General features: G+C 45.7%; 1 protein-coding gene across 1 annotated transcript in view; it reads left to right on the top strand.

Moving 5' to 3' along the window:
• Nucleotides 1-26875, top strand: part of PARVA (parvin alpha) — a 165399-nt gene that overhangs the window by 120909 nt on the left and 17615 nt on the right. The window contains exons 6-12 of the mRNA XM_040258351.1: nucleotides 6212-6327; nucleotides 9829-9887; nucleotides 11477-11496; nucleotides 13045-13106; nucleotides 13756-13824; nucleotides 16454-16555; nucleotides 17580-17652. Coding sequence (XP_040114285.1) covers nucleotides 6212-6327; nucleotides 9829-9887; nucleotides 11477-11496; nucleotides 13045-13106; nucleotides 13756-13824; nucleotides 16454-16555; nucleotides 17580-17652 — 501 coding nt within the window. The remainder of the gene's footprint in view (nucleotides 1-6211; nucleotides 6328-9828; nucleotides 9888-11476; nucleotides 11497-13044; nucleotides 13107-13755; nucleotides 13825-16453; nucleotides 16556-17579; nucleotides 17653-26875) is intronic.

Below are 26875 nucleotides of genomic sequence, written 5' to 3'. Positions count from 1 at the left end.
GTTACTATCCACATCAATGCATGGTTTTTCATATTTTTACTTGATGAAGGCATGTACAAACTCATTTTGTTATCCTCTCTTAATATTACATCATACCCATCTTCTGTATTCACATGTGGTCTTTGTAGTTATAATTTTTGATAGCTGCTCTGTTTCCTGGGCTGGGTATCCCATAGTTAACTTAAACCCTATGTTGACATTGATCTTTTTTAGAATGTTTTCCAGCTTATTGCTAATATCAGATAGTGCCAAGTTAAATGTTAGGTTGTGACTCTTTGCTTCTCTTGAATTATTCTCATCAGATAGCTTTCCAGAACTGAGAGGAATGACTAGGTCAGAGGGAATAATTATCTCAGGGACCAGCTCCCTGTGATGCCTTGGGGCTTCAGGCCGCAGTGCTTTCTGTGATAAGGAATGTGGCGGGCACGACTCCCAGGGCAGGCTCTAACCCCTCCTCTCTCCGTTATCTTCCCTGGCTCTTTCTGAGGACATTATGTTATCTTTCCACTCAGGATCAAGGTGGCAGGGGCAGCACTGAGTTTCCAAGGTCCTTGATCCAGGATTTTAGGGGATTCTTCCTTTTCTTTTTTTTATTCACAGTAATAATTTTTATTATTGAAAATTTAGAAAATACAGTTAAAAGACACTTAAATAACATCTAACATATTTAACATATTTATAGTGCTGTATGCCTTGTACTTATCTAAACACTTTACGTATTTTGAGCCTTGCAATCGTTATTCAACCATCTGAAGTAAAGATTCTACTGTTCCCATTTTACAGATGGGAAAGTTAAGCCATAGAGAGGTTAAGAAGCAATGAATGTAAGCTTCCCAAGGGCAAGGATTTTTGTCCCTTTACTGTTGTATCCCTAAAGCCTGGAAAAATGATTGGCAATACTAAGCACTATACTGTTTGCTGAAGGAGTGTCACACGGTGGGTGAGTGGTGGAGCTAGGAATGAGACCCAAAGAGTCTGGCTGCAGAGCCTGTGTACTGAGCCCACACATACTGCCCCCAAGAGCTGTCCATCAGATACAAGCACTGTCAGCCTTGTGATGTTCCTTCGGGGTTTGTGTGTGTGTGTGTGTGTAAGAACTAAATACATCAATAAATGAGTAAAATGTGTGCATATACTTTGCATATAAAATATATTTTTATGAAGATGAGATAAACCTGTATATATTTTAAAAAGTGTTTATCTTTACAGATCATTATCCATCTATATGTCACTTTTTAAAATATTATATGATATAGATTAGGTATATCATAATTTACTTAACTAATGACAGATTTTAAGATTTTTTTACATTTTCCCACTAATATCAGTATAGCCTGAGGAATTCTGTCTGCTCATAGATATAATTACTTCTTAGGAATAAAAACCCAGCAATGTTAGTTTAGAGCCAAAGGATATGTACATTTTAAGGTCCTAACACATACTGTCAAACTGCCTCCTCCCAAATTGTACCAATTTCTGTTTCCACCACAATTCATGTTTGGAGAACTATTTCTCACTCAGCAGCACCCTTGAAACAGTTTCCCAGCCCTAGAGCGACCCTCTTGGGGTCTGCAGGGCCCAGTTTATACAGTGGAGTCTTGGCTTCTCAGCCCTGCTGTCATTCTGCATGTTTCCACCCTGACTGGAGCACAGGCCACAGGCCCTGCATTCTGCCCGGCATCAGGGAGAAGACACCCGGAAGATGTGCTGAGAGATAAAGGGATGAGAGTGCCCAGAGACACAGAGGTAGTCAGAAGCTTTCTTAATGGAAAAGATAATATGTCTTTATTCTAAAGAAACATTTGAAGCAGGAAAAAATAATCAGTCTTTCAGCTATAGCATTTTTTTTTCACTTTCCAAGGCTTGGCAACAAGCACATGTGTGTATGTCTGTATTTGTGTACATAAGTGTATGTGTGTGTATTTGTATACATATATGTATGTGTGTATGTACAAATATATGTGTATTTATAGGCATAAATCCATAAATGTATATTTCCCTCATTTCTAGTTCTCTTTAATATTATATCCTTAATATTTACATCTATCTACTTTGTCTTAACAATGATTTTCAATGCATGCAAACTATCTCATCTTGTGCATGTTTCTATAATTTATTTAAGCAGTGTCTATTAAATCATGTTTGTCCCAACCTTGGGATTTGCAAGGAAAATCTCAGGCATCACTGAGGAGAAGAGAAGCAGCTCTGTAGTTAGGATAAAGGAACCAGAGCAGTTGTACTCCTTTTTATCAGTTTTGCCTGATGACTTTTGGAACAAAGGATTTCTCTGCTTACTTTTTTTAAAAAAACTGAAGTTAGACTGCTTGTCTAAACCATCCTCTTACATTTGGATATGCGTTTCCCAGATTTTTAAAAAATGATAATATATTACATGATAATTAACCATTATGGTTTATCACAGGATATTGAATATAGTTACCTGTGCTGTACAGTAAGGCCTTGTTTATCCGTTCTATGTATACTACTTTGAATCTGCTGACCCCAAACTCCCAGCCCATCCCTTCCTCACCCACCCTCCTCCCTGGCAGCCACAAGTCTGTTCTCTGTGTCTGTGAATCTGTTTTGTAGATAAGTTCATCTGTGTCATATTTTAGATTCCACATATAAGTGATATCGTGATATTTTGTCTTTCTGTGTCAGGCTTACTTCCCTTAGCGTGATCATCTCTAGTGATAGTGATATAGTGAGGTCGCTCAGTTGTGTCCGACTCTTCGGGACCCCCTGGACTGTAGCCTACCAGACTCCTCTGTCCATGGGATTTTCCAGGCAATAGTCCTGGAGTGGATTGCCATTTCCTTCTCCAGGGGGTCTTCCCAACCCAGGGATCGAACCCAGGTCTCCCGCATTGTAGACAGATGCTTTACCGTCTGAGCCACCAGGGAAGTGTATCATCTCTAGGTCCATCCAAATGGCATTATTTCATTCTTTTTAGTGGCTGAATAGTATTCTATTCTGTAAATATGCCATATCTTTTTTTCCCCCAAACTTTAAACTTAATTTTGTATTGGGGTATAGACGATTAACAATGTTGCAGTATCCGGTGAACAGCAAAGGGACTCAGCAATACATAGACATGTATCCATTCTCCCCCAAACCTCCTCATATGCAGGGTGGCTCATAATATTGAGTCGAGTTCGAGGTTCAATACAACAGGTACTTGTTGGTTGTCCATTTTGAATATAGCAGTGTGTCCATGACCTTCCCAAACTTCCTAACTGTCCCTTCCCTCTGGCAACCATAAGTTCATTTTCTGAGTCTGTGAGTCTCTTTCTGTTTTGTAAGTTTATTTGTATCATTTCTTTTTAGATTCCACTTTTAAAGGATGTCATGATATTTCTCCTGCTCTGACTTACTTCACTCAGTATGACACTTTCTAGGTCTATCAATGTTGTTGCAAATGGCATTGTTTCATCCTTTTTGATGGCTGAGTAATATTCCATTTATATATTCCCACGTCGTCTTTATCCATACCTCTGTTGATTGGACCACATCTTCTTTATCCATTCATCTGTCAATGGACATTTAGGTTGTTTCCCTGTCTTGGCTATTGTAAATAGTCTGCTATGAACATAAGGGTGCAGGTATCTTTTTGAACTATGATTTTGTTCAGATATATGCCCAGGAATGGGATTGCTGGTTCATATGTTAACTCTTATTTTTGAGGAACTTCTGCACTGTTTTCCATGGTAGCTGCACCAGTTTCCATTTCCACCAACAGGATAGAATTCCCTTTCTCCATGCCCTCTCCAGCATTTATTATTTAACATCCTTTTTACACAGCATGTATGTGATGTGAGAGAGAGAGAAACTATGAGGTTTTTTCTCGTGAAAGCATACCCAGAAAGACAGAGCACTCATCGGAAGAGTGTGCCTGCAACACAGCTCTGCTTTGCTCACCAAGACAGTCAAGGTAGCAAAGGGCATCACCGGAATGTGAGAACAAAATCTCTGACCACAGCTTTTCCAGCATTATGAAAAAAGGGAGCAAATGTCCTTACAAGCCTCAGTGACGGGACTGATGTGGTCAGTTCTGACTGGAAGAACAAACCCAGATTTTGCGTTTGTGCATCATGTCAGTGGGTCTGTCGCATGCCAGGTGCCCTTTTTTGAAAGAGTGAGTGGGTCACACTGGGTCTTATCTGTGGTACTCGGGCTCTCTAGTTGCTGCATGGGCTCAGCTGCCTCATAGCACATGGGATCTTCGTTCCCCGATCAGGGTTCGAACCCGTATCACCTGCCTTGGTAGATGAATTCTTTACCACTGGACCACCAGGGAAGCCCCCAGGTGCCTTTTTTAAGGCTGTAAATGTTGGGGGATTCTTAGTTGACAAAGCCAAAGGCCCCAGGCTGAAAACTCCTTCTGGAAGGCCATGAGTTAGGAGCAGTTCATCTGCTGTATGGTGGTGGTATTGAGTTGCTGTTCATCAGAGTCGGTGGAAAACCTTCTTTGAAGCAGCAATGATAACAGAAAACTCTAATGAGTTCCCAAGAATGGTCTGAATCATTTCATTTTCTTGGTGATTTCCCAAAGCTTCTGTTAGAGCAGATTTATTGATCCCAGGGCAGACAGAATGACACCCTAATAATGGGCCCAGTTCATACTCACTAACTACACAAAATAGACATTTCTTGTTCCTTCCTTAAATGCCCCTGTAATTAAACCCATAAGGCTGGTAGGACTTACTTTCCCTGTGAAGGCAGGTAAAGTATCCAGAGACTTCCTCCTTTCATGAAAGAAAGGGGAGAAAGTTGACATGGTTTAGTTGTCTGGATGCCAGGCACTTTCTCATAAGTGATAATAAAAAAATCTCCCTGGAGAAGGAAATGGCAACCCACTCCAATATCCTTGCCTGGAGAATCCCATGGACGGAGGAGCCTGGTAGGCCACAGTCTACAGGATCACAAAGAGCTGGACATGACTGAGCGACTGTTTAGTTTTACTTTTTACTTAGTAACTATATAACATCCAGCTAAAGACTAGCAGGCAGGTACTCTTTCTGCCCCCTTCTGATGTCTATGTCAGAAGCTTTCTCTATCTCCTTTATACTTTAATAAAACTTTATTACACACACATACAAAACCCACCATTCCTAGGCCTTGCTATGTGCTAGGAGTTTGCCTATGTTGTGTCTGGAAATTCTTACCACCTGCATTTCTTCATAGGCATTGTTATCCTCATGTGTGAGGTTGAGCAGGTTGAGCCCCAGGGGCCTTGAATGGCTTACCCAAGGCCGTGTACTCAGTAAGGGAATGGGAGTTTGTCAGGTCAGAACGCAAGCTCCAGTTGGCCTGACCCTCCAGTTGTGCCCGTTACACCACACCCTTTTTTTCTCTCATCTCAGAAAGCTACAACTCAGTAGTTTCCCAGCCTTTTCTGGCATACACGGCTTAACATCCAGCACACACAGCTCAGCTACAGAAGGCAGCTGGGGCACGAACATCCCCTCCCAGCTATGACCCAAAGGGCACTGCCTGCACTGACTATGCATGGCACTCAGGAGAGCAACAAAATCCTGGGGTGCCTCTCATGCCTTCCTCTGGGGCTTTTAAAACCCTGGGCAAAGGAAGGCACCTGGTGTCCTGACTCCGTGTTCCCTGATTGAGGGCCTGCTTTGTCTAGAGCCTTGGCACAAGGTTAGGGCTGATAACCCATAGAGTTCCCCATCAGATGGGAAGGGAGGGGGAAAGAGCAGACATGCTTACGGTCATCGGCAGAGAGTGAGCAAGAAGCTGGAGGTGGCGCCGCGCTGATCTGCGCTCAGGCTCCAGCGGTTGCCGGGATCCCAATCAGAGTGGAGAAGCACTGCACTGCAATCCAGGAATAACACGATCTAAGAAGTAAATCCACAGGATCTGGCGAGAACCGAGGGGGCCCAGGGTGAGGCCTACAATGACTAAGGGTGTCCCCTGACCCTTGGGGGTGGGATGAAAGGGGTATTGATTGTGGATCAAAGTGAATCAGGATGCTGGGTGAGGGGTCACTGAACCCAGATTTCTTTTCCACTTTGTGTACAAGCATTTATTTCTGCATGTAGCTGAAGATAAGGTTTGATGGCCGTGAACCACCTCACAAGACCAGGACACAGACTGCATTAGCCCCACGTGGCACTGCTTTGTTTTGAATATCTGTTTATATCTGCCTAGAACCTGGAAGAAGATTCTCTGATTTATAAATCATCTTTTATTTCAGCCGTTCATGCCAAGAGCCTGGTAGCCATCTTGCATCTGCTTGTTGCTCTGTCCCAGTATTTCCGGGCACCAATCCGACTCCCAGACCATGTTTCTATCCAAGTGGTTGTGGTCCAGGTAAGTCAGAAACCACTACAAACATCAGTGCCCTTAAAGGGGTGCAGGGGCTGAGCTCCGGGGTGAGCTCAGGCACACTGGGAAGCTTGCTAGTAGGAGTGAATGAGTGCTGAGTGTGCCTGGGTGTGCTGTGTGTTGGGAGGCATGTCAGTGAGCTTTCTGGTGCATGTGGGCTCATCTCCAATTAACATACAAAGGGTGGAACAGCATGTGCTTGTGTCCGGGACAGCCTCATGTGGGGCGTGTGTCTGGGGGTTACATGCTTCTTGAGAAAGGTGCCTGGGTGTTATGCATTTGAGGGTGGGTGGTGTATATATTTGTGAGGTCTGTGTAGTAGGATTAGGAGAACATATCCCTGTGTGTATGTGTATGTCCTGCAAGCCATGGAGAGTCATTTTTTGGTTAAACAACCAATGCACAGTTGTTGAGAAGTGGCAGGTATCTGTGCATGTGAGGGCACGTGTGCGTGTGTACACATGTGTGTTTGAGAGAGAGCCTGACAGGCCGTGCCCGTGCTGAGGGCACTGCCGCTTTTCACCTGCCCAGAGAAGCACAGCTGGGTTATCAAGTCATCTTGTGCAGATTATTATGTGGAATTTCCATCCACACATGGCTCTGTCCTTTCCACAATGAGGGGATGCTCTCCCCATGACTATCTCATTCTGCTCCTAACCCCATTAGATACTCAAATTCAATTTTATTTTCCAACTTTATGCTGTTGAGAAAAAGGTCGTCATTTTGTTGGCTTCTGTTCTTTTCCAAATAAACACGCTGCAAGGGAGAACATCCCTAACGAACAACTCCCTAGTTATTCAAGGTTATCCAGGGTTCTGTCTGGCGGCTCTGCCATCCCTTGGTGAAGAAGAGCCTGCAGGGCCAGTAGGTTTTGCTTGAGAAGTCATGCCAGGCCAGCTTCCTGGACAAAAGGTCTTTGGGCCAGGCTTTCAGGGATCAGAAGTGAACTGGAGGAAAGGCGGACATGGGGGTGCCACTCAGCTGTGCCCTAATGAAAAAGTATTTTTTCCAATGCCTTCTGGGTACTTAACTTGCCAAACATTAAGGGGGTATAATAGGAATATGACACCTTGGCCCTGCTTGCCCAGAGACAGGACTACCTAAGCAGCAGAGAGGGCTATCACAGGCCCCTTGTCAATGCACACATGTGTGGTTCAGACACTGAGTGCAACTGACTGAAAGAGACTAATTGGCCTCACTTATGGGGCTCTCAACTGTGTCAAGCATGGCATGAAGGATTTTATGGATATGCGGCCAGCCCAGAGCCTCCTGGTATATGCATCTTCCTAGCGAATCCAGGCCATCTCTATTGTGTCATTTTTTTACCAATCAATAAAGTGTGAATCCATTTCATTATATTTTTTAAAACCATGATTCAGAATTTGTGAGGATGGGGGGGTGAAACAGTGGTCACTGCAGGCCCATGTCTCATGCCTTATTTTGAGCTCAGTTATAGGCCATCAGAAACCTGTCGCTGGTTTAATTTCTCCTGCAGGCAGTTTCGTTAGCATGAGGGAGAAAGGAGGACGTGTTACGTAAAATGGCATCAAGGCATGTCAGGTTTTATGGGGTGTTTTGCTTTATCAAGTTAAACAGGCACAGAAGCATGACTCAGAAATGGCTGTAAGATGCTGACTGAACTAGAGGGTTAGTTCTTTAGGGAACAAATAGTGGTTTGAAGTGAATCAGGATGCTATGAGGGGCACTGAACCCAGAATTCTTTTCCATTCTATGTACAAGCATTTATTAATTCTGTCTGTTGTTGGAGATGAGGTTTGATGTCTGTGAATGGCCTTATTAGTCCTATGTGAAAATTGTTACATATGTTGAAGCTGAATTTGGAGAAAGTCCTGGTTTATCCTCACTGGATCCTTTTTAAATGGTATTTTACATTTTTTCCTTCCTTTTTTGCTTTGATAGTTCATTCTTCTTAATCTAATCCAGATACAGGCATGGCCTTTATCCAGCTCTACCTTTCCTTCTGTAAAAGGATTTTGTAAGGATGCTAGTTTCTGTGGCTGTTGGGAATGCCACGAAAAGGTTGTGAAAGTTGGGGCAGGAGGGTCAGAAGGTGGGCTTTAGCTAAGAGAATAAAGCTTGGAGGCTCCTCCTTGACATACCTTGGCCTTTGTGGAAGATGGATTTGCTCTGACAACTTCTTGCCATGCCTAGACTATCGTCCAAGTGTCTGGTAACTGATTGAGCAGGGACCTGATGACTGCATCTCTCTCCTCACCTTCATCAGAAAATCTCCCTGAACCCCAGCACTGCTTCAGCAGCTCACATGCCCACATAAACCAGCACTCAGTTGACTAACAGTAGGGACTCTCTTGGTCCACTGGCTAAGACTCTGCCCTCCCAAAACAGCGGAACCAGGTTTGATCCCAGATCAGGGAACTAGATCCTGCATGATGCAAGTAAGACCAGGTGTAGCCAAATAAATTGATTTTTTTTAAATTGACTAATAGCAGCCTCTGTCTCTCTGAACAGCTTTCTGATCGTGCCTGTGCTCCCCTGATTCTGCCTTTTTTGCTGGGGCCATTCCTCCCACTAGAGTGGTCTCTCATCTGTGTCCAGCCCCATCCTAGGCTGACCCAGCTGAAAGCACTTGTTCTGGCCCTGCTCTCAGCACTTCCTCTCTGCAGGGGGCGACCGTGTAATTGCTTATCCACCACACGTTTGAGAGGAAAAGAAGATCCTACTCTAATAATTGAGCTGGATCCTGAGGCATAAACCAGGGGCTTATCTGAGGAAAACCTTCTTGCTTACCTGTTCATCTACCCCATTTTACTCTTAAGTTCCTCGCGGTCCGAAGCTGTCATAAGTCCAACAAAGGGGCTTGTACGGAGAAGGCACTGATTAGTGAAATGGAGAAGAAAGAGGATAAGTTGATGGCAGGGGGTAGACAGCTGATGGGCAGATAGATGTGTGGATGGACTTACAAAGTCCTTACCCTTTTCTCAGAGCATAAGCTAGTTACCTAAGGACTGTACTAGTTACTTAAAAGCTCCCCTAGTTAAACACTTTTTAAAAACTCTCCTGATTTCTCCAAGTTGGCCTCAGTTCCTCCACCCCAACACCCCCACCCGCCAGTTAAATGTGTTTCTCTGCTTCCCTCTGTGGCCCCAGCCGGAGGGCAGACACACCCTGGCCTTCATTTCCATTTGGTTTACTGTGGATTTCTCCAGGAGGCAGTGTGCTTCCAGCAGAAGGTCTTCCAATAAAGAAAGAAAAGAGTCGCCATCCAAGAAACAGCCGACTTGTTTGGAATAAACACTAATTGCATTTAAGTATGAATGGTACAGTCCAGTCCCAGGAAACCAGGGGCCTTGTTTCACTTCTAGCAGTATCTCATCGCTGGATTCATTTCTTAAATGCCAGTAACTTTCTCAGTATCAGGAATGTTCATCAGTTTTTTGTATTTTTCTAAAGCATATTTTTCTCTCCTCCTCCCCAACCCTCTCCCCACCCCACCCCCGTTTTCAGAAACGAGAAGGAATCCTCCAGTCTCGGCAAATCCAAGAGGAAATAACTGGTAACACAGAGTATGTCAACACCATTGTTGCCAGCGATTCTGTAATGGAACACAGATGTTTCTCCGAAATTCATCCATTTGCTGATATTTAGTTTTCATTTATTGGGATTGCAAGAGGGATTAGACTTCAGCCAATGATTATAGTTTAGCCTTTTCCATGCATTCAAAACATGCCTCTCAATGCTTAAGGTACAAACTTGGGTGGGGAAGTGGGGAGGGGAATTAGCCGTGATTGAAAAATTCTAATTTTGTGGCACTCCAGGAAAAAGTGTGCCCAAAAAAGCCAACCAGCATGAAATCATCATGCCATAAACACGGGATTGAATTTAAATTGTTAACCTTCAAAGGACGTTTTTCTTCCTTTTCTGAATCTGATTTATATGGTCACGTGCCATGACCCAGAAAGTCCCTCTCTACCTTACAGTGGTAGATTTTTTTTTTTTAATTTACATTCACAGAAACTGGAATATCCGAATATGTAAGAGGTTTGTCATAAGAAAGATAAGTTTTGTTCTCAAGCACAAAGAGTGGGATGGTGTGGGGGCGGTCTGAGATCACTGGGCAGGCCTGAGCCCTGGCCACACGCAAAACCAGGCAAAATTTGTTTGTATCTTCTCCTGCTCCCCCAACTTTTCCTCTATTTTCCTTCAAACAAGAAGAGCCAGTGGAAAGGGCAGGGGCACATGAAGCAATGCTTATACCCCCTAAAACCTCACAACCCAAAGATGGAGGAGAAAGCCATCCTTGGTTTACTTGACTTGAACACTAAGTTCATTATTCTTCCCAGTACACTACCTGCAAGTCATTGCTTAATAGGTGATAGATATACAGTTAGAATAAACATAATAAGAATTGAGAAAAAAGATATATTGAGCATTTAGTATATACTAGAAATTATACTAAAATATTTGTATATATTAAATCATGTAATGCTCGGAACAGCTGATTGAGTTGTTTACCGTGTTATCTTCATTTTAAGGGTAAGCAACCTGGAGCCCAGAGAGGTTTGGTAGCTTGCCCAAGGTCACACAGCAAGCAAATGGCTCTGTAAGACTTAAACCTAAGAGGTCTGTCCCTAATTCTTGTGCTCTTACTGCTTTGCTGCATCACTGCTGTGAGTATCGTTCCAATTCCTGCCCTCTTTGAGAAAACCTATTCTAGGTCAATGGCAGGCGCGCCTTGGTGGGTATCACAGGATGGACGGGAGAGAGCCAAACCTACCTTCCCAAGCCAATGCCTTCAGCAAACTGGGCAGTGAAATGCCATATTGGGATGGTCCCTGAGCCCTGCTCCTAAAACATGGTTGGGAATCCTGAATTTCTGAGTCCAGTATTCTTTCTCAACTGTAGGCAATAGTATGAGTTTATTTAAAGCAAGAAATAAAGTTAAAGCAAGTCCTTTAAGCATCACTTATACCAGGCTTTGTGTGAACACCAGTATATCTGTAAAGCAAAGGGGAAAAAGAAGTGGTAATGTGGTAAAGACCACCCATAGTTGGAGACTTAGTGCAGAATAAGATGCCAAGGAAGGAAGCTTCAGGGGATCGCAGCCAAAGGTGAGGAGAGAAGAATCACACTGCTTTTTCTCTTCTTCCCGCAGGGCTCTTTCTGGAAGGCATGGTGAGTTGCGTAAGATTGTCCTCTGGTGCTGGTGACTGCCAGTGGGGTCTAGTTAATTCTGCAGCAGCTGGAAGAACAGGCACTCAGCTTGCTTCCTGCGTGTTTGTCTGTGCCAGCCTGGTGACAGGCTGGCTGGTGGGGAGGGAGGGTCAGCCGCTGGTGGGAAGAGGACAAGGGACCACGGCTGCAGTCTTCCTGGAAGTCACTAGACCATCGACACTGCTGGGCTTCTGCGTGGGTCCTGGGCGCTCGCAGGGCAGTCTTGCTCTGCGAATAGTGTGGAAGTAGAGCAAGTGATGAGCACAGCACAGCACAGTCCCCTCTCCCCACTCTGTCCAGCCCTTCTCGAAGCTGCCTGTTTGCTCATCACACCTCCTACCTCTCCCATTTCCCAGAACCTTGGGTTTGTTTCTAAGGTCTCTGAATGTCCAAGATCACAATTCCCATTCTCAGATTTAATCATCAAGAGTGGGTGCGAGAGTGGGAGAGGCAGCCCAGGACCACGAGCCTCCCAGGCCTGGGCTCCTCTCAGAGACTCCCCATTCCCAGTGGCAGATCCATCTCCACTCTTTCTTCCTACTATTTATTTTTCATTTGTTTATTTGGCTGCATTGGGTCTTAATTGCAGCATGCAGGATCATTTAGTTGCAGCATGCAAACTGTTAGTTGCAGCACGTGGGATCTAGTTCCCTGTTCAGGGATTGAACCCAGGCCCCTTGCATTGGGAGCAGAATCTTAGCCACTAGACCACCAGGGAAGTACCTCCTTCCACTATTTCACCCTTCAGATCAGAGGACCTAGGGGCTGTAGCAAGGAAAATCCCTGCAGGGGGCATGGCTTCACTATTTTCTCTGATTCTATATTCACTGTGGATAATATTTTGAAATATTCTAATCATACTAATAATAACTCAGATCAGCAGATACTTCAGAGTTTAAGGAGCATGTACTTTCTAGTCTTTCATCCTCATAACCCATCTAGGGGAGCTTCATGTCCAGTGCGCATTTTATAGAAGAGGAAGGCGAGGCTTAAAGGATTGGAGTGACCAGATCCCTCAGGAGTGGGAGCTCCCCTTCTGTGCTGCAGCTCTGTGGCTCCCAGTCTGCCTATCTGCCCTCTACCAGGAAGCCTGTCTGGGTTTTGAAAATTAGGGAGTGAAGTGATTTGATATTTGGATGATATTCTGCTTCCAGAAAGCTTCAGAAACACTTTAGAACCATGACTAAATCATGATATCAAAGGATACAAAATAGTGAAGAGAAATGGCCTGTTCCAAGCCAGACTGCCTGCTAGAACCCCCCCAAACCCAGCCTAAAGAGAGTCAATGTGGAGAGTGGACACACATGTTCACACACACACAGAGGGGGAGAGGCCCCCAAGATAAGAAGCAACCCCAGACCTCTGTCCAAGCCCAGTTTCCCAAGTTTCCAGCACAGTTTATCCCCCAGAGAATTCTCACCTGGAGGTGACCACTGGTCTGTAGAGGCTGGTGCCTGGGACCTGGGGTGGCACTAGCTCTGGGCTCTATTTGCTTTCTCTTTTTTTCAGAACGTGATGCTTTTGACACCTTGTTCGACCATGCACCAGACAAGCTCAACGTGGTGAAAAAGGTGCCTGAGAGGGAGGGCGGGAGGGAGGAAGGGGAGTGAGACGTCAAAAGATATCAGGAAAACCCACCCCCAGCAGCTTGCAAGCTTTCTGAAACTGGGGTCATGTCCAGATGACCACAAACACAGGGCTTTCCTGCTTGATGTGTTTCACCTGTCTTGTTCTCGCTGGATGCCTTATCTAGATTCTTCTCCCATTCAGATGACAGCATCTCTGGGAGGTTCTGAGGCTATGGGCCCCTGTCTTCCCACTCACACTGAACCCCCAGCCATCCCTGCTCCTCACTCAGACCTCCCTCTGTCTCCCTGGACACAGGCACCTGTACCTAGTGGAGGGGGGACTGGAAGGGACCCAATGTGGTCATTTCTCCTCTGGCCCCCTGAGCCTAGGCTCAGACCCTCCAGCTGTCATTCTGTCCTCTCACACTCCCCGCTTCTTGCCCAGTCTTGGGCCTGGCTGTTTGTGTCATACAGTGCCTGGGAATGCAAATCCTGGGGGCAATCCTTCCCTGTGGACACAGGAGTTCCACAAGAGCTTCACTGGCTGCGCCGCCTTGGCTGGGCCTCATCCTCTGTCCTCACGGTGGAGTCACGGGGCAGCCTCCAGGGCAAGAGTCTCCATCTCAAGGTCTGGCTTGTGCTTTTCTTCTAGACACTCATCACTTTCGTGAACAAACACCTGAATAAGCTGAACCTGGAGGTCACAGAACTGGAAACCCAGGTGGGTGACAACCCCGAGTGCAGGGTGGGGGACAAGACCCCACAGGCCCGCCGCTGTTTCCAGGGCCCCACGTCGCCGGGAGGCTTTCCACCCTGACCCTGGAGCTTCTCTGGGGAAGGGAGAGGGAATTCTATTCTACTCAGAGGGGAGAACTGCATGAGATTTCTCTGAATTTTTTCCTAGTTTTTATTTTGAAAATCTGCAAGAGTATTGTCATGAACCTCTATGTACTCTTCACCCACATACACCAATTGTTAGCATTTGTCCACATTTGGGTTTGTTTTTTTTTTTTTTCTTTCTACCTCTAAATACTTCAGCATACGTCTCTTAAGAACAAGTACATGCTCTTAGAGAATCACAATACAGTAGTCAAATTCAGGCAGTTTTAGCATCAGGGCAGAGTTAACCTACTTTGGCTGAACCATGTGAAATTGCTGCTGCTTGACTACTCTGGACATGAGCAGTGTCACATGGTTCAAAGAAACACAAATGTCCTGATGTTCTCACCTGAGGCGTGTAGCTGTCATGTCTCCTTTTAATAAAGAACAGATCCTCAGCCTGTCTGCCTAATGTTGACATTTTTGAAGAATGCGAGCTATATGGTGCATAGAATCTGTTTCTTTCCCTCATGATTAGAGGTAGGTTATGCATGTTCAAGAACGGTACCACCGAGACAATAGCTGCGTTCTTCTCAGGTATTTTTGTCCATCAGTTCGGTACCTGGTGGTGGTAATTTTGATCACTTGGCTAAGTTGGCATTCTCCCAGATTTCCCTACTGTAAAGCTCCTCCCCATTATAATTAATAGCTAATCTGTATTTAGGAGATACATTGAGACTATGTAATGTGTCCCATTTCCCGATCTCCTTTCATTTACAATTAATTTCTAAAGTGTGATTTTCTTTTGAATACATGGGCACCTCCTATATTTTTAAAGGTAATTCCCAGGTCTGTGACTGAGCTCTCCCTGGGTGTGTCTCGACTCTGGAGGCAGCGTCATATATGGGAGATGGGGACATTCTGCAGAAGTAATGATTACTGGAGAGAGCTGGAATGAGCCCTTGGAACTTCCTCTTTACTTTTCAAGGGCAGGGAAGGGGGTCTCTGCTGAGCACGTGTGGGGTCTGTCTGCAAGTTTCACCGCCAAGTCATTGGAACTGCAATCGAGGGTGGCAGCAGGCTAGGTCTGTGGCACTCAGAGCTACAAGTAACCCTGACCCTAACCCAACGTCCTCTCTTGAGTTGACAGATTGGATTCTTTCATCCTCAACCCATTCCAGCCACAGCCAGAGGAAGGCCCAGCTAACCTGTTCCATGGAAGGGCCTTGATTTTGACACAGATGTTGGGGTCTGCTTCTCATGGTCCACCCTGGGGTGGCCTGGAATGAGTCATGCTCAGGCCCTACCCACCTGACTTGAAGGCCAGATGGATGAACACAGGGAGGAAGCCACTCCTAGGTCAAGTGCATGCTCAGGGTAGTTTGCCCATAACCAAGGTTGAGCCACAGCCCCACCAGCTAGTCACCCAGGAGAGCTCAGACTCTGGGCCCAGCCCAGATTCTGGGTAATTCAGTCTAGTATTTTAAAAGTTTCCTAAGATGCTTCCAAGAACTTTGACCTCTTGTGAACTCTAGCAACTGTTGTTTATATAAATGTTTGATGGCTCTGCCTCCTTTGAAAGGTTCTAGAATATCAGGTATGCACCTGACCGCTGTATCTTCTCTCAGGCCTTTATCTTCTAGACCCACAGCATCTACTCCTTTCACACTCCCCTCATCTCACAGCCCCCACTGTCCCCACAAAGCCTGCTCAGCACACACGTGCCTCCCCTCCCTTACGTGGAAAGCCTGCACCCCTCTGCTTGGCTTCAGTGCTTGTTGTTCCTTTGACCAGGTTCTCAGCCAGTCAGGCCTCTGTTGTCCTTGATGGAAGGGACCAGCTCTAAGCCTCTTGCCATGGCCCTGAGCACAGTTGTACTTTGTCAGCAAGAGCCAGGACGTTGTGTCCTGAATGCTTTGTTGTTTTCCAGGATAAAAAATAGCAATAGCTAATATCTAATATGTGTTAAGTGTTGCCTACGTGCCAAGCAGTGTTCTAGACAACTTACACATATTTGCCCTTTCCCTCCTGCTTGCCTTCCTGAACTAACTCCTGCTCATCCCTCACGTCTCCATCCAGGCAGCACCTCCTCCGGAAGCCTTCCCTGGTGCCTGCCGCGGGATGAGTGACCTCTCCCAGTCTCACGCAGGCCAGCATGTTTCCCTCCCTCAGAGCAGCAGCAGCTGCATGCCTGTCCTCCACAGGAGTCTCCCCGCTGGACCGTGAGTTCCTCCAGGGCCGGAGACACACCTGACCCGCCTCTGTGCTCCCTGTGCCAGATCAGGGCTTGGTACAGAGTTGGCACTCAATAAATACTGGACCGGTTGAGATGAGGAGCGTGGGCCTGTGTGTGGACCAGCCGGACGTGGGGCAGCAGACCTTCCCACCTTGGGCCACTGTTCATCACTGCCCGCCAGCAGCCTGCCTGGGGACATAGCCTTTGGGGGTTGACCTGGAAGCTGATGGGCCCTGGATGGGCCAGGGCTGGAGGGCTAGAGGGCCCAGTGCCTTCACCTGGCTCTCTCCTCCAGTTTGCAGATGGGGTGTACCTGGTGCTGCTCATGGGGCTCCTGGAGGGCTACTTCGTGCCCCTCCACAGCTTCTTCCTGACTCCAGACAGCTTTGAACAGAAGGTAAGAGGAGGCCCCAGCCCATATGCCTGACCCATCCTCCCATACCTGTGCTGGGACCATCTGGGTAAAGGTGGTGGCTTCCTGTCTCCCCAGGGTCTTCAGTGTTTGGATGAGGTGGGGCCGTGGTGACGCAGAGCTGAGCTGAGGAGCAGCGACCTACAGGCCCCTGAGCATCCCTCCCTTGCACCCCCTGGCCACACCCTGCCAGGGGCCATAGCCCAGCTTCATTCCTCCCCAGAGGTGACAGGGAAGGTGGCTGCAAAGTGATCAGACGTGAGGCTCCCTCTCAGCTGAGTTCTGATGCCTCTCCTGGGCTGCCACCGCCCACCTGCTAGACAACGGGCATTTGGTCCCAAGCAGAAACCTTTCTCTGCGTCTTGAATGTCTTTTTTTTCTAAACTTTATTCTTTAATTTATTTTTGGCCTCCGAGGGTCTTCCTTGCTGCTCACAGGCTTTCTCTGGTTGCTGGCGAGCTGGGGCTATTCTTGTTGCGGGGCCTGGGCTTCTTACTGTGGTGGCTTCTCTCATCGTGGAGCCCGGGCTCTAGGGCACACAGTCTCAGTAGTTGCAGCTCGCGAGCTTAGTTGCTCCACAACATGTGGAATCTTCCAAGACCAGGGTTCAAACCAGTGTCCCCTGCATTGGCAGGCAGATTCTTAACCACTGCGCCACCAAGAAGGTCCTTTTGAACATGTCTTACTGTCGGATTCTTTCGACTGTGAGCACAGATGTTCCTGGGTTTACAGTCCTGGCCATGACTCAGGAATACAGTAGGACACGGAGAGGACTTTTAACTCCTCCGGGAGTGCTTTACCAACAGAGGCTAGGCCTCGTCCACACTCCATGTGGCAGGCCCACTTTGGCCGCCTTGTTTCTGCTTCAAAAGCCAGCCTCAGTTTAGCTCAGCCCCTGCCCCTCTGGCTACAGTGCTCGTTCTTCCACTTTCCAGGGGCAGGTCCCGGGGAGCCGCAAGGGGCCAGGAATGAGTGTGCAGCGCCTCACACACTTCATTTCTCTTTCCAGGTCTTGAATGTCACCTTTGCCTTTGAGCTCATGCAAGATGGAGGATTGGAAAAGCCAAAACCACGGCCAGAAGGTGCTTTGCTCTTCCTTGGGTTTGTGGCAAGAGGCAAGACCTTCCCCTGCACACAGGTTTTAATGGCACAGAGTATGATTCGTATTTGATACTAAAGGGAGAGTGTCCTCTCTGAAACCGTCTTTGCCATTGCAAGGGAAGGTGGGACAGGGCACAGCTGCTCAGTTCTGGGGATCCTTGGTGAGCTGCAGATTGCACAGCCATGGGGGGAGAAAAAGGAACCTGAAATCCCACGTGTGGGATCATCGGTATGAGGGCCCATGCAGACATGATGCAGAGCAGAGGTGCAGCTGCAGGAACTGTCCTGGCCTGATTTCCAGGTTCTTCTGTCCCTGGACAGGGTGCTGACCTGCCCGAGAGCTATCTCCCAGGTAGGCAAGGGGAAGATGCAGAGGTCATCACAGGCGCTCTGCTCTGAGCATAACTACCTTTTCTGCGCTCTGCTGGCTCCAGCTCTCCCTAAGGACAAGGCTTGATTTGTCAGGTTTGCGTTGCAAAGGTTAAGGCTGAAAAAAATGCAAAAGCAGCCAAATGCTCCAGCAGTGCTCCCTTGCTTGTGCTTAATTAAAGCAATGTGCGCATTTGTGCATGTCGGAGGAGATGGTGGGAGTTGGGCTAAATTGGAAGGACCAGATAAGGCTTTTGTATTTTTTTTTCTTTTATACCGGAGTATACAATGTTGTGTTGGTTTTAAGTGTACAGCAGAGTGATTCAGTAATACATATAATGGATCTATTCTTTTTTAAAATTCTTTTCTCATTTAGGTTATTATATTGAACAAAGTTCCCTGTGCTATATAATAGGTCCTTGTTGATTATCTATTTTAAATATAGCAGTGTATACATGTCAGTTCCAAACTCCCAATCTACCCCTTCCCCTCTGGTAAACATTGGTTCCCTAAGTCTGTGAGTCTCTTTCTGTTCTGTAGTAAGTTCACTAGTATCATTTTTTCAGATTCTGCATATAAGCAATATCGTATTTGTCTTTGTCTGTCTGACTTGCTTCCTCTAGTATGATAGTCTCTAGGTCCATCCGTGTTGCTGCAAATGGCATAATTTCATTCTTTTTAAGGGCAGAATAATATTTTATTGTGTATATGTACCACATCTTCATCCATTCAGCCATCAATGGACACTTAGGTTGCCTCCATGTCCCAGATACTGTAAACAGTGCTACACTGAACACTGGAGTGCATGTATCCTTTCAAACCATGTTTTTGTCCACATATATGTGCAAGAGTAGGACTGTCGGATCATATGGGAGCACTGGTTTTAGTTTTCTAAGGAATCTCCACACTGTTCTCCATAGTGGCTGCATCCATTTACATTCCCACCAACAGTGTAGGAGAAGTCCCATGTCCCCGCACCCTCTCCAGATTTTGTTTGTAGACTTTTTGACGATGGCCATTCTGACTGGTGTGAGGTGAGATCTCATTGTAGTTTTGATTTGCCTTTCTCTGATAATTAGCAACATTGAACACCTTTTCATGTGCCTCTTGGCCGTCTATATGTCTTCTTTGGAGAAATGTCTATTTAGGCCTGCCAGTTTTGTTTTTTTTTTTGGGGGGGGGGTATTGTTTGTTTTTATATTGAGCCACATGAGCTATTTGTAAATTTTGAAGATTAATCCCTTGTTGGTAGCATTGTTTGCAAATATTTCTCCCATTTTGTGGGTTTTTTCATTTTATACATAGTTTCCGTTGTTGTGCAAAAGCTTTTGAGTTTAATTAGTTTAGTTGACAATGGTGAAGCAAGTCTTGGAGGGATTTGATGCCAAGGCAGCAAGTTTGGACTTGATTCCGTAACAGTAGGAGTCATGTAAGGTTCTTGAGCAGGTGGGTGGCGTGATCAGAGCTCTATTCCAGAGAGATGACTTGGAAGGCAGTGTGAAGAACAAATAGTTAAGTGTGGGGCACCATCGGCAGCACTGGGGAATGTAAGAGGAAAAACAAGCTCGAGAGGGGACCTAAGCGTCAGCTTTGGGAACCTTGAGGTTTTAACCAAAGAGAACTGGAGTTCAGGCCAAAGAACAGGGCTGTGGTTCTATCACTGCAAGTCTTCCACTTATACACCAAGAGAGAATGGAACAACAGGAAAGCAGGTAAAGAAAAGGGAAGGGCTAGCAACAGTATCAGAGAAGGCAATGGCAACCCACTCCAGTACTCTTACTGGAAAATCCCATGGACGGAGGAGCCAGGTAGGCTGCAGTCCATGGGGTCGCTAAGAGTCGGACACGACTGAGTGACTTCACTTTCACTTTCATGCAATGGAGAAGGAAATGGCAACCCACTCCAGTATTCTTGCCTGGAGAGTCCCTGGGACGGAGGAGCCTGGTGGGCTGCCGTCTACTGGGTCACACAGTCGGCCACGACTGAAGTGACTTAGCAGCAGCAGCGACAGTATCTTGTGGGAATGCCTTTACTCATGAGGCTGGAGGACAAAGCAAGAAAACCAGAGGAGAGAGGTCGATTGTGAAGACATTAGTTGGTCCCTGTCTAATAACGCTTTCCAGACCTCAGTAACTGTCAGCTGGCCAGCAAAGGCCAGTTTCTTAGTCCTATTTATCATCAGCTTGTTCTGAGCACCTGGTTGCTGCCAGAGGAGAAGTTGTAGCAATGCTGTTGTCCCTCTCAAGGCTCTCTCCCTGCCATGCCACTCTAGCCATTCTAATGCCTTTAAAAGTAGACTCTAAGCGTCCTGTGGCCAGCTGTTAAAAGCACCCTGCTTCTGGGTATGGGAGATGTAGCAGGAAGAGTTCCGGCCAGCATTTCTGCTCCGTCTTCTTGATCTGCCTAGTGTGAAACTTTCTGGTTACAGATTGGAAGTTCTCCTTCTGACACCAGTTTTCAAGCATTTATACCCTTTAACATGGTTTTTCCAATATCAATTAGTCTATAGGGATATTTCAGCATATAGATGACATTTCTTATATAATTATTGAACTGCTTAATATGAAATTTCCTGACCGATGTGAATGGAAAAACACGTCTGTTTTATTTGCTATTATACTGGGCACTATGCCCATGCTGAGAATTTCCAGTGCATAAAGTAGAAGTGAAATAGAATTCTGTGAGACTGTACTTTGTGAGAAGTGTACCCCAGCATTCTCTCTTGTTTCTTTGCTTCTACCTGGGAAGTGAAATTTGGTAGTAAATGCTGTAGACTTTTCAAAAAGTGCTTATCTAGGTAGTTCTTTGAGGGTGTTTCAACATCAAACTGGCTGTAGTAGAGGCATTTTTTAATGGCAAATATTTTTAAGGTCAGGAAAATGCTTCCTCTGCCATGCTGTTTCACAGTCAAAGCTCTGTTATACGTTGAAATCCCCTGGAAACTTTGGGTTTCCATCTCAGATGACTTTTGCTACTCACGCTTCATAATCTTTTAGTACCTCAGTTGTTGTTCAGTCACTTAGTCATATCTGACTCTTTGCAACCCCATGGACTGCAGCACTCCAGGCCTCCCTGACCTTCACCATCTCCTGGACCTTGCTCAAACTTACGTCCATCGAGTCAGTGATGCTATCAAACCATCTCATCCTCTGTCATCTCCTTCTCCTCCAGCCTTCAGTCTTTCCCAGCATCAAGGTCTTTCTTAATGAATCAGCCCCAGTTAGTGTAAATGCAAGTCAAGCTTTAGCATCAAGTTCATGGCCAATGGAGCAGCTGAAATATTGGCATTGAAGGTGGTGGCTTTCTATTTAGGGTGTCATACCATGCCTCTTAAGTTGCACATGACCACTCTGTAATCATTCAAATAGATTCATCTTTGAATATGGTTAAGATACCAGCACTCTAGGCAGATGGGGACTAGAAGACACCTAGAACCAGATAGGAATGAAATCTGCATGTAAGACAGCCAGAAGGCTGATGGAAGGTCTAAAATATAAGGAGTCTAACAGCTGGGACCAGGCTACTTCAAACAGTGCTGAAAATCCAGGCAAGTGAAGGCAGGTTGGTGTAGATGATCAATACTGTTCATGGAAGGATTTGGTCAGAGGCTGGAAATATGGGAAATGATTGAACTTCCCTCCCCCATTCCCTAAGGAGAGAGTTTACAGAGCAGTGGCAAAATTTTTAAACTCTGATACAAGTGTCAGCAAGGATGTACAGCAACAGAGACTTTCTCTTTGTCCTTGTGTGCTTGCATGCTAAGTCACTTCAGTCGTGTCCGACTCTGTGCAACCCTATAGACTGTAGCTCGCCAGGCTCCTCTGTCCATGGGGTTCTCCAGGCAAGAATACTGGAGTGGGGTGCCATTTCCTTCTCCAGGGGATCTTCCCGACCCGGGGATCAAACTCACATCTCTTATGTCTCCTGCATTGGCAGGCAGGTTCTTTTACCACTAGTGCCACCTAGGAAGTCCCTATTTGTCCTATGTAATACATTTAGGACTTATCATAGGGGCTTCCATGGCACAGTGGGTAAGAATCTGCCTGCCAATGCAGGGGATATGGGTTTGATCCCTGATCCAGGAAGATCCCACGTGCTGCAGAGCAACTAAGTCTGTGTGCCACAGCTACTGAGCCTGAGCCCTGGGGCCCACAAACTGCAGCTACTGAAGCCCATACTCTACAACAAGAGAAGTCACCACAGTGAGAAGCCTGAGCACCACAACTAGAGAGCAGCCCCCGCTTGCCTGAACTAAAATAAAAGAGCACCCACAGCAACTAAGTCCCAGTGCAGCCAAAACTAAATAAAATTATTTTTTAAAAAAGATTGATCATACAAATGTATGATTCAAAATGTCCACATCCTAATCCCTGGGACCTGTTATTACCTTACATGCTAAAAGAGACTTTGCAGATGTAAGTTGAGGATCTTCAGCTGGATCCTCATTGGAACCCCCCAGATGATCCAGGATAAGCAGAGTGGTGCAACATGAGAAAAACTCCACCAGTCATCGCTGATTTTGAAGATGAAAGGAGGCCATAAGCCAAAGCATGCAGGCAGCCCCAAGAAGGTTAGAAAAAGCAAGAAAACAGATTCTCCCTGAGAATCTCCAGAGGTGAACACAGCCCTGCTGACACCTTGATTTTATCCCAGTGAGACCTGTTTTAGACTCTGACCTTTAGAATTGTAAGATGATAAATTTGGATTGTTTTAAGCCACCAGATATATGATAATATGTTAAAGCAGCAATAGAAAACTAATACACCCTATGACTAACAATTCCACTCATAAGTACACAGGTCCATATACCAGGCCACTAGTCTAAGAATATCCATAATGGACTACACTGGCATGTGCATCCCCAGTAAGCAAGCTAAGTAAATTGAAGTACACTCATACCATGGATTATTGCACAATGGCAACAATAAAAAGGAATGAAGTGAGAAATCACGAGAGACACTTCTAGTTGCTGAAGCATGAAGAGGTCAATGATTATCCTCTGCAAAAAAAGCAAGTGTAAAACTGGACAAAATGATCAAAAGCAGCCATTTCAAGGCACTGAAAACTTACCAGAAGTAGTCAACAAATTGAGAAATTTTCTTGAAAGACAACAGAACATAGTTAATTAGTTATACCTCAACAAAACCATAAAATATACATCAATGAAATTGTTTAAAGGATGAATCCTAGAAACAATTTTGAGTAAAAAAAATCACAAAATAACGTGTAGTATAAATCTATGTATTATGAAGTATAAAAATAGGCAAAACTACAATTTGATGTTTAAGGGTTCATAGGTTGGTGGAATGTAATCTTACATCCTGTGTATCAAGAATAATCATTATAAAAGTGGGGATAGTGGTTACCTTTGCAGGGTGACTGCGAACCTGAATGCAGAGACGAAGGGGGTGCTTCTAGGGTACTGGCAATAGTCTACCTTGGACATGAATTGTGGTTACATGAGGGTTTTCATACAACTATTTAAAACTCTGTGTGTGTGTGTATAGCATGTACTTTTCTGGATGCTTGTCATATTAAAAAAAGTTAATGTAAAGCTTATGGCTAAATCACGAGACAGGGTAGCAAATCACCACCAAAATAACCCATACCAAAGGATGGAAACAGGAGAGCAAGGCAAAGACTGCATATGAGCTCCATCCATTGGAGATGGGATGGAGGCTGGAACACAAAGGACATCTTAGAGCCTGGACTCACCCTGAGTAGGGGGCTCATGACCACCCCATTTATTCCAGCCCCCACCAGTTGGTGGCACTGAGCCTCCCGATTTCCTCCCACCTTGGTCAGGGAATTCAAAGATGGAGGTAGGAAGGCATCAGAGAAGGGACCTCAGACTGGCATGAGGGCGGCTGGGGTGGCCCAAGTGGGTCTATGGAGGGCATGGCCTGGAGTCTGACTTGTTTCTTCCTTGGCCTTGACCAGACAGCTTCTGCTCTGACTGTCTATCCAGAAGCCCTACCGTCCTGTATGCTCCCAGACAGGGACTCTGGACCAGCATAAAGAAGAGATCAGAGCAGTACTGACTTGCTAATAATACAATTTATTAGCCCAAGTTTTGCAGGGAGTCATAGATCATTCCCAGGAATCCAAAGCTCCTTTCCTAGCTGAGAAGGCCCACCTACCGGCCTACCAGGAACTACCTGTGTGGCCCTTGGCTTTCTTGCTAAGAACACACAATAAGTAGTGTCTCTGATTGTAGTCCCCCACTTCACCAGGCCCACCTTGTGGTGATGACCTACAGAAAGAATGAACTCAGATTTCCCAAGGAGCAGGGCTTACTTTATGTGAATGGTACCCCCTGAAGTTGTGCAATGGAGACTTAACAGACTTAAGCACAGACTTAACAGCTATCCTTTAAGCTCTGCTACTAGGCAGAGATGGGAAAGTTGGAAGGAAACTACCATTTAGGGAGCTCTTCATATGTTCATGAGGCTTCCCTGGTGGCTCAGACGTAAAGCATCTGCCTTCAGTGCGGGAGACCTGGGTTTGATCCCTGGGTCAGGAAGATCCCCTGAAGAAGGAAATGGCACCCCACTCCAGTACTCTTGCCTGAAAAATCCCGTGGACAGAGGAGCCTGGTAAGCTGCAGTCCATGGGGTCGCAGAGAGTCAGACATGACTGAGCGACTTCTCTCTCTCTCTCATATGTTCATGAAACCCAATCTTACCAGTGAGAAAACCGATTCCAAGACATTAAATGGCTTTAAGCAGATCATTAACCCATTGTAGTGAAGATACACTTCAAATTTCAGTGGACATTAAAACAGAGGAGACTTATCAATATGACAGAGTAGATGGATGCAGAGCGCACCTCCTTCGTGAACACATCAAAAATATATCTACATGTGGAATAATTTTCACTGAAAACTAACTGGAGACTGGCAGAAAGACTCTTGTACAACCAATGCTATATAAAAGGTCCGCACAGAATTGGGTAGGAAAGGAAGGGAAGCAGTCAAGGACCTCTGCTCCTGGGAGGGGATGCATATGAGCAGGGGGATCACATGGACAGAGATCCTCCCTGGGGAGGGGGCAGTCTGAGCCACATATTGGGCACCCTGGCCCTGGAATCTGACACCAGGTGGATGAGTCCCCTTAGGTTTGGAAATCAGTAGGACAAATAGGAGGGCTATATGAAACCTAGACTCTTCTCATGAGGAGCACACTTGCTAGCTCTCAAAACAAGGCAGAGGAAGCAGACTGAAACAGCAGGGGACCCTGGCTGGTTTGCCATAACTGCCCCAGCTTATGCCCCAGCCTGAGATGAGTGCCGCTCCAGCCCCGCTTGCTCCGTGATGCTGTTCCACGCTAAGGCAAGGGCTGCTGCGGCCGAGGGGAATGCTCAGTTTTGAGGGATGGAGCTGGTTTGGATGTGGAACAGCCTCTGAAAGGGGTAGGGGAAACTCCTACTGGCGCTTATGGAGCCAGCACATCAGAAGTGGTCTAAGCCCCTAACTAGGGCTGGGACCTCCACAGCCCACACATAGACCACCTCTGTGACCCAGGCCAGCCCAGTCCTGCTCTGCTCTAGGGAGAGGGTGATGGGAGGGTAAGATCACACACTTATGGGGAACAGAGCCAGTTCAGTTCCTACCTTAGGGCTTCTGCTTCAGCAACTTGGGACCCAACCTCTCTCCCAGTTGGGTGATATCAGCCACTGAGCAAAGCAGAAGGCCCAGCTCACACCTGGCTCTACATCTAGCCCCTCCATCTCCCAACCCCACCTCCTACCAGCGTGACACCTGCCAGAACCCCGTGGGGAAAGATGAGACCCATGCTCATGTCAGATCCAGCCCTCCCACCAAAGCCACTGGACACATGCAGACTGTATAGAGTCACTGCCACACAAGGACATCCATGGAGTCAGTAACTGTTTCACCTAGTCTCATAGGGACAGAGCAAGTTAAGCAAGGTGACAAGATACAGGAATTTATTTCAATTGAACGAACAAGAGAAAACCCGTGGGAAAGAAACAATGAAATGGAAGTAATTTACTCGATAAAGAGTTCAAAGTATTAGTAATAAGAATGCAAACTGTATTAGGGAAAAGAATAGATTAATACAGTGAGATTTTAATAAGGAACTAAATATAAAAAAACTGATCAGAGTGTGGAGAGAGGGAACCCTCATACATCGTTGGTAGAAATGTAAATTGGAACAGCCACTATGGATTATAGTATGGAGGTTCCTTAAAAAACTAAAAATAGAACTACCATATGATCCTGAAGTCCCACTCCTATGCATATTATCTGGAGACAACCATAATTGAGAAAGATACATACACCCTTATATTCATTGCAGCATAATATACAATAGCCAGGACACGGAAGCAACCCAAATGTCCATCAGCAGAGGAATGGATAAAGAAGATATAGCACATACATACATGGAATATTATTTCAGCCATAAAAAAACCAGTGAAATAATGTCATTTGCACAAAAACTCATGGACCTAGAGATTGTCTACTGGGTGAAGTAAGTCAGAGAAAAAATCAAACAATATAACCTATATGTGGAATCTAAAACAATGTTACAAATGAACCTATTTACAACCCAGAAATAGTCACAGATGTAGAATACAAATTTATGGTTATGGTAGGGGGGAGGAAGAGGTGGAGACATAAATTGGGAGACTGGGATTATACACATATAATCTTAATTATTATATTATATACACACTACTATATATAAAAGAGATAACTAATAAGGACCTATTGTATAGAATGGGGAATTCTTCTCAATACCCTATAATGACCTACATGGGAAAAGACTCTTTAAAAGAGTGATATATGTATATGTTGGATGGTTCTATGAAGAC

Source organism: Oryx dammah, unplaced genomic scaffold (genome assembly GCF_014754425.2).
Source record: "Oryx dammah isolate SB20612 unplaced genomic scaffold, SCBI_Odam_1.1 HiC_scaffold_17, whole genome shotgun sequence".
Lineage (NCBI taxonomy): Eukaryota > Metazoa > Chordata > Mammalia > Artiodactyla > Bovidae > Oryx > Oryx dammah.
Note: the sequence above shows the minus strand (reverse complement) of the source record. Positions and strands in the feature narration are given on the sequence as shown.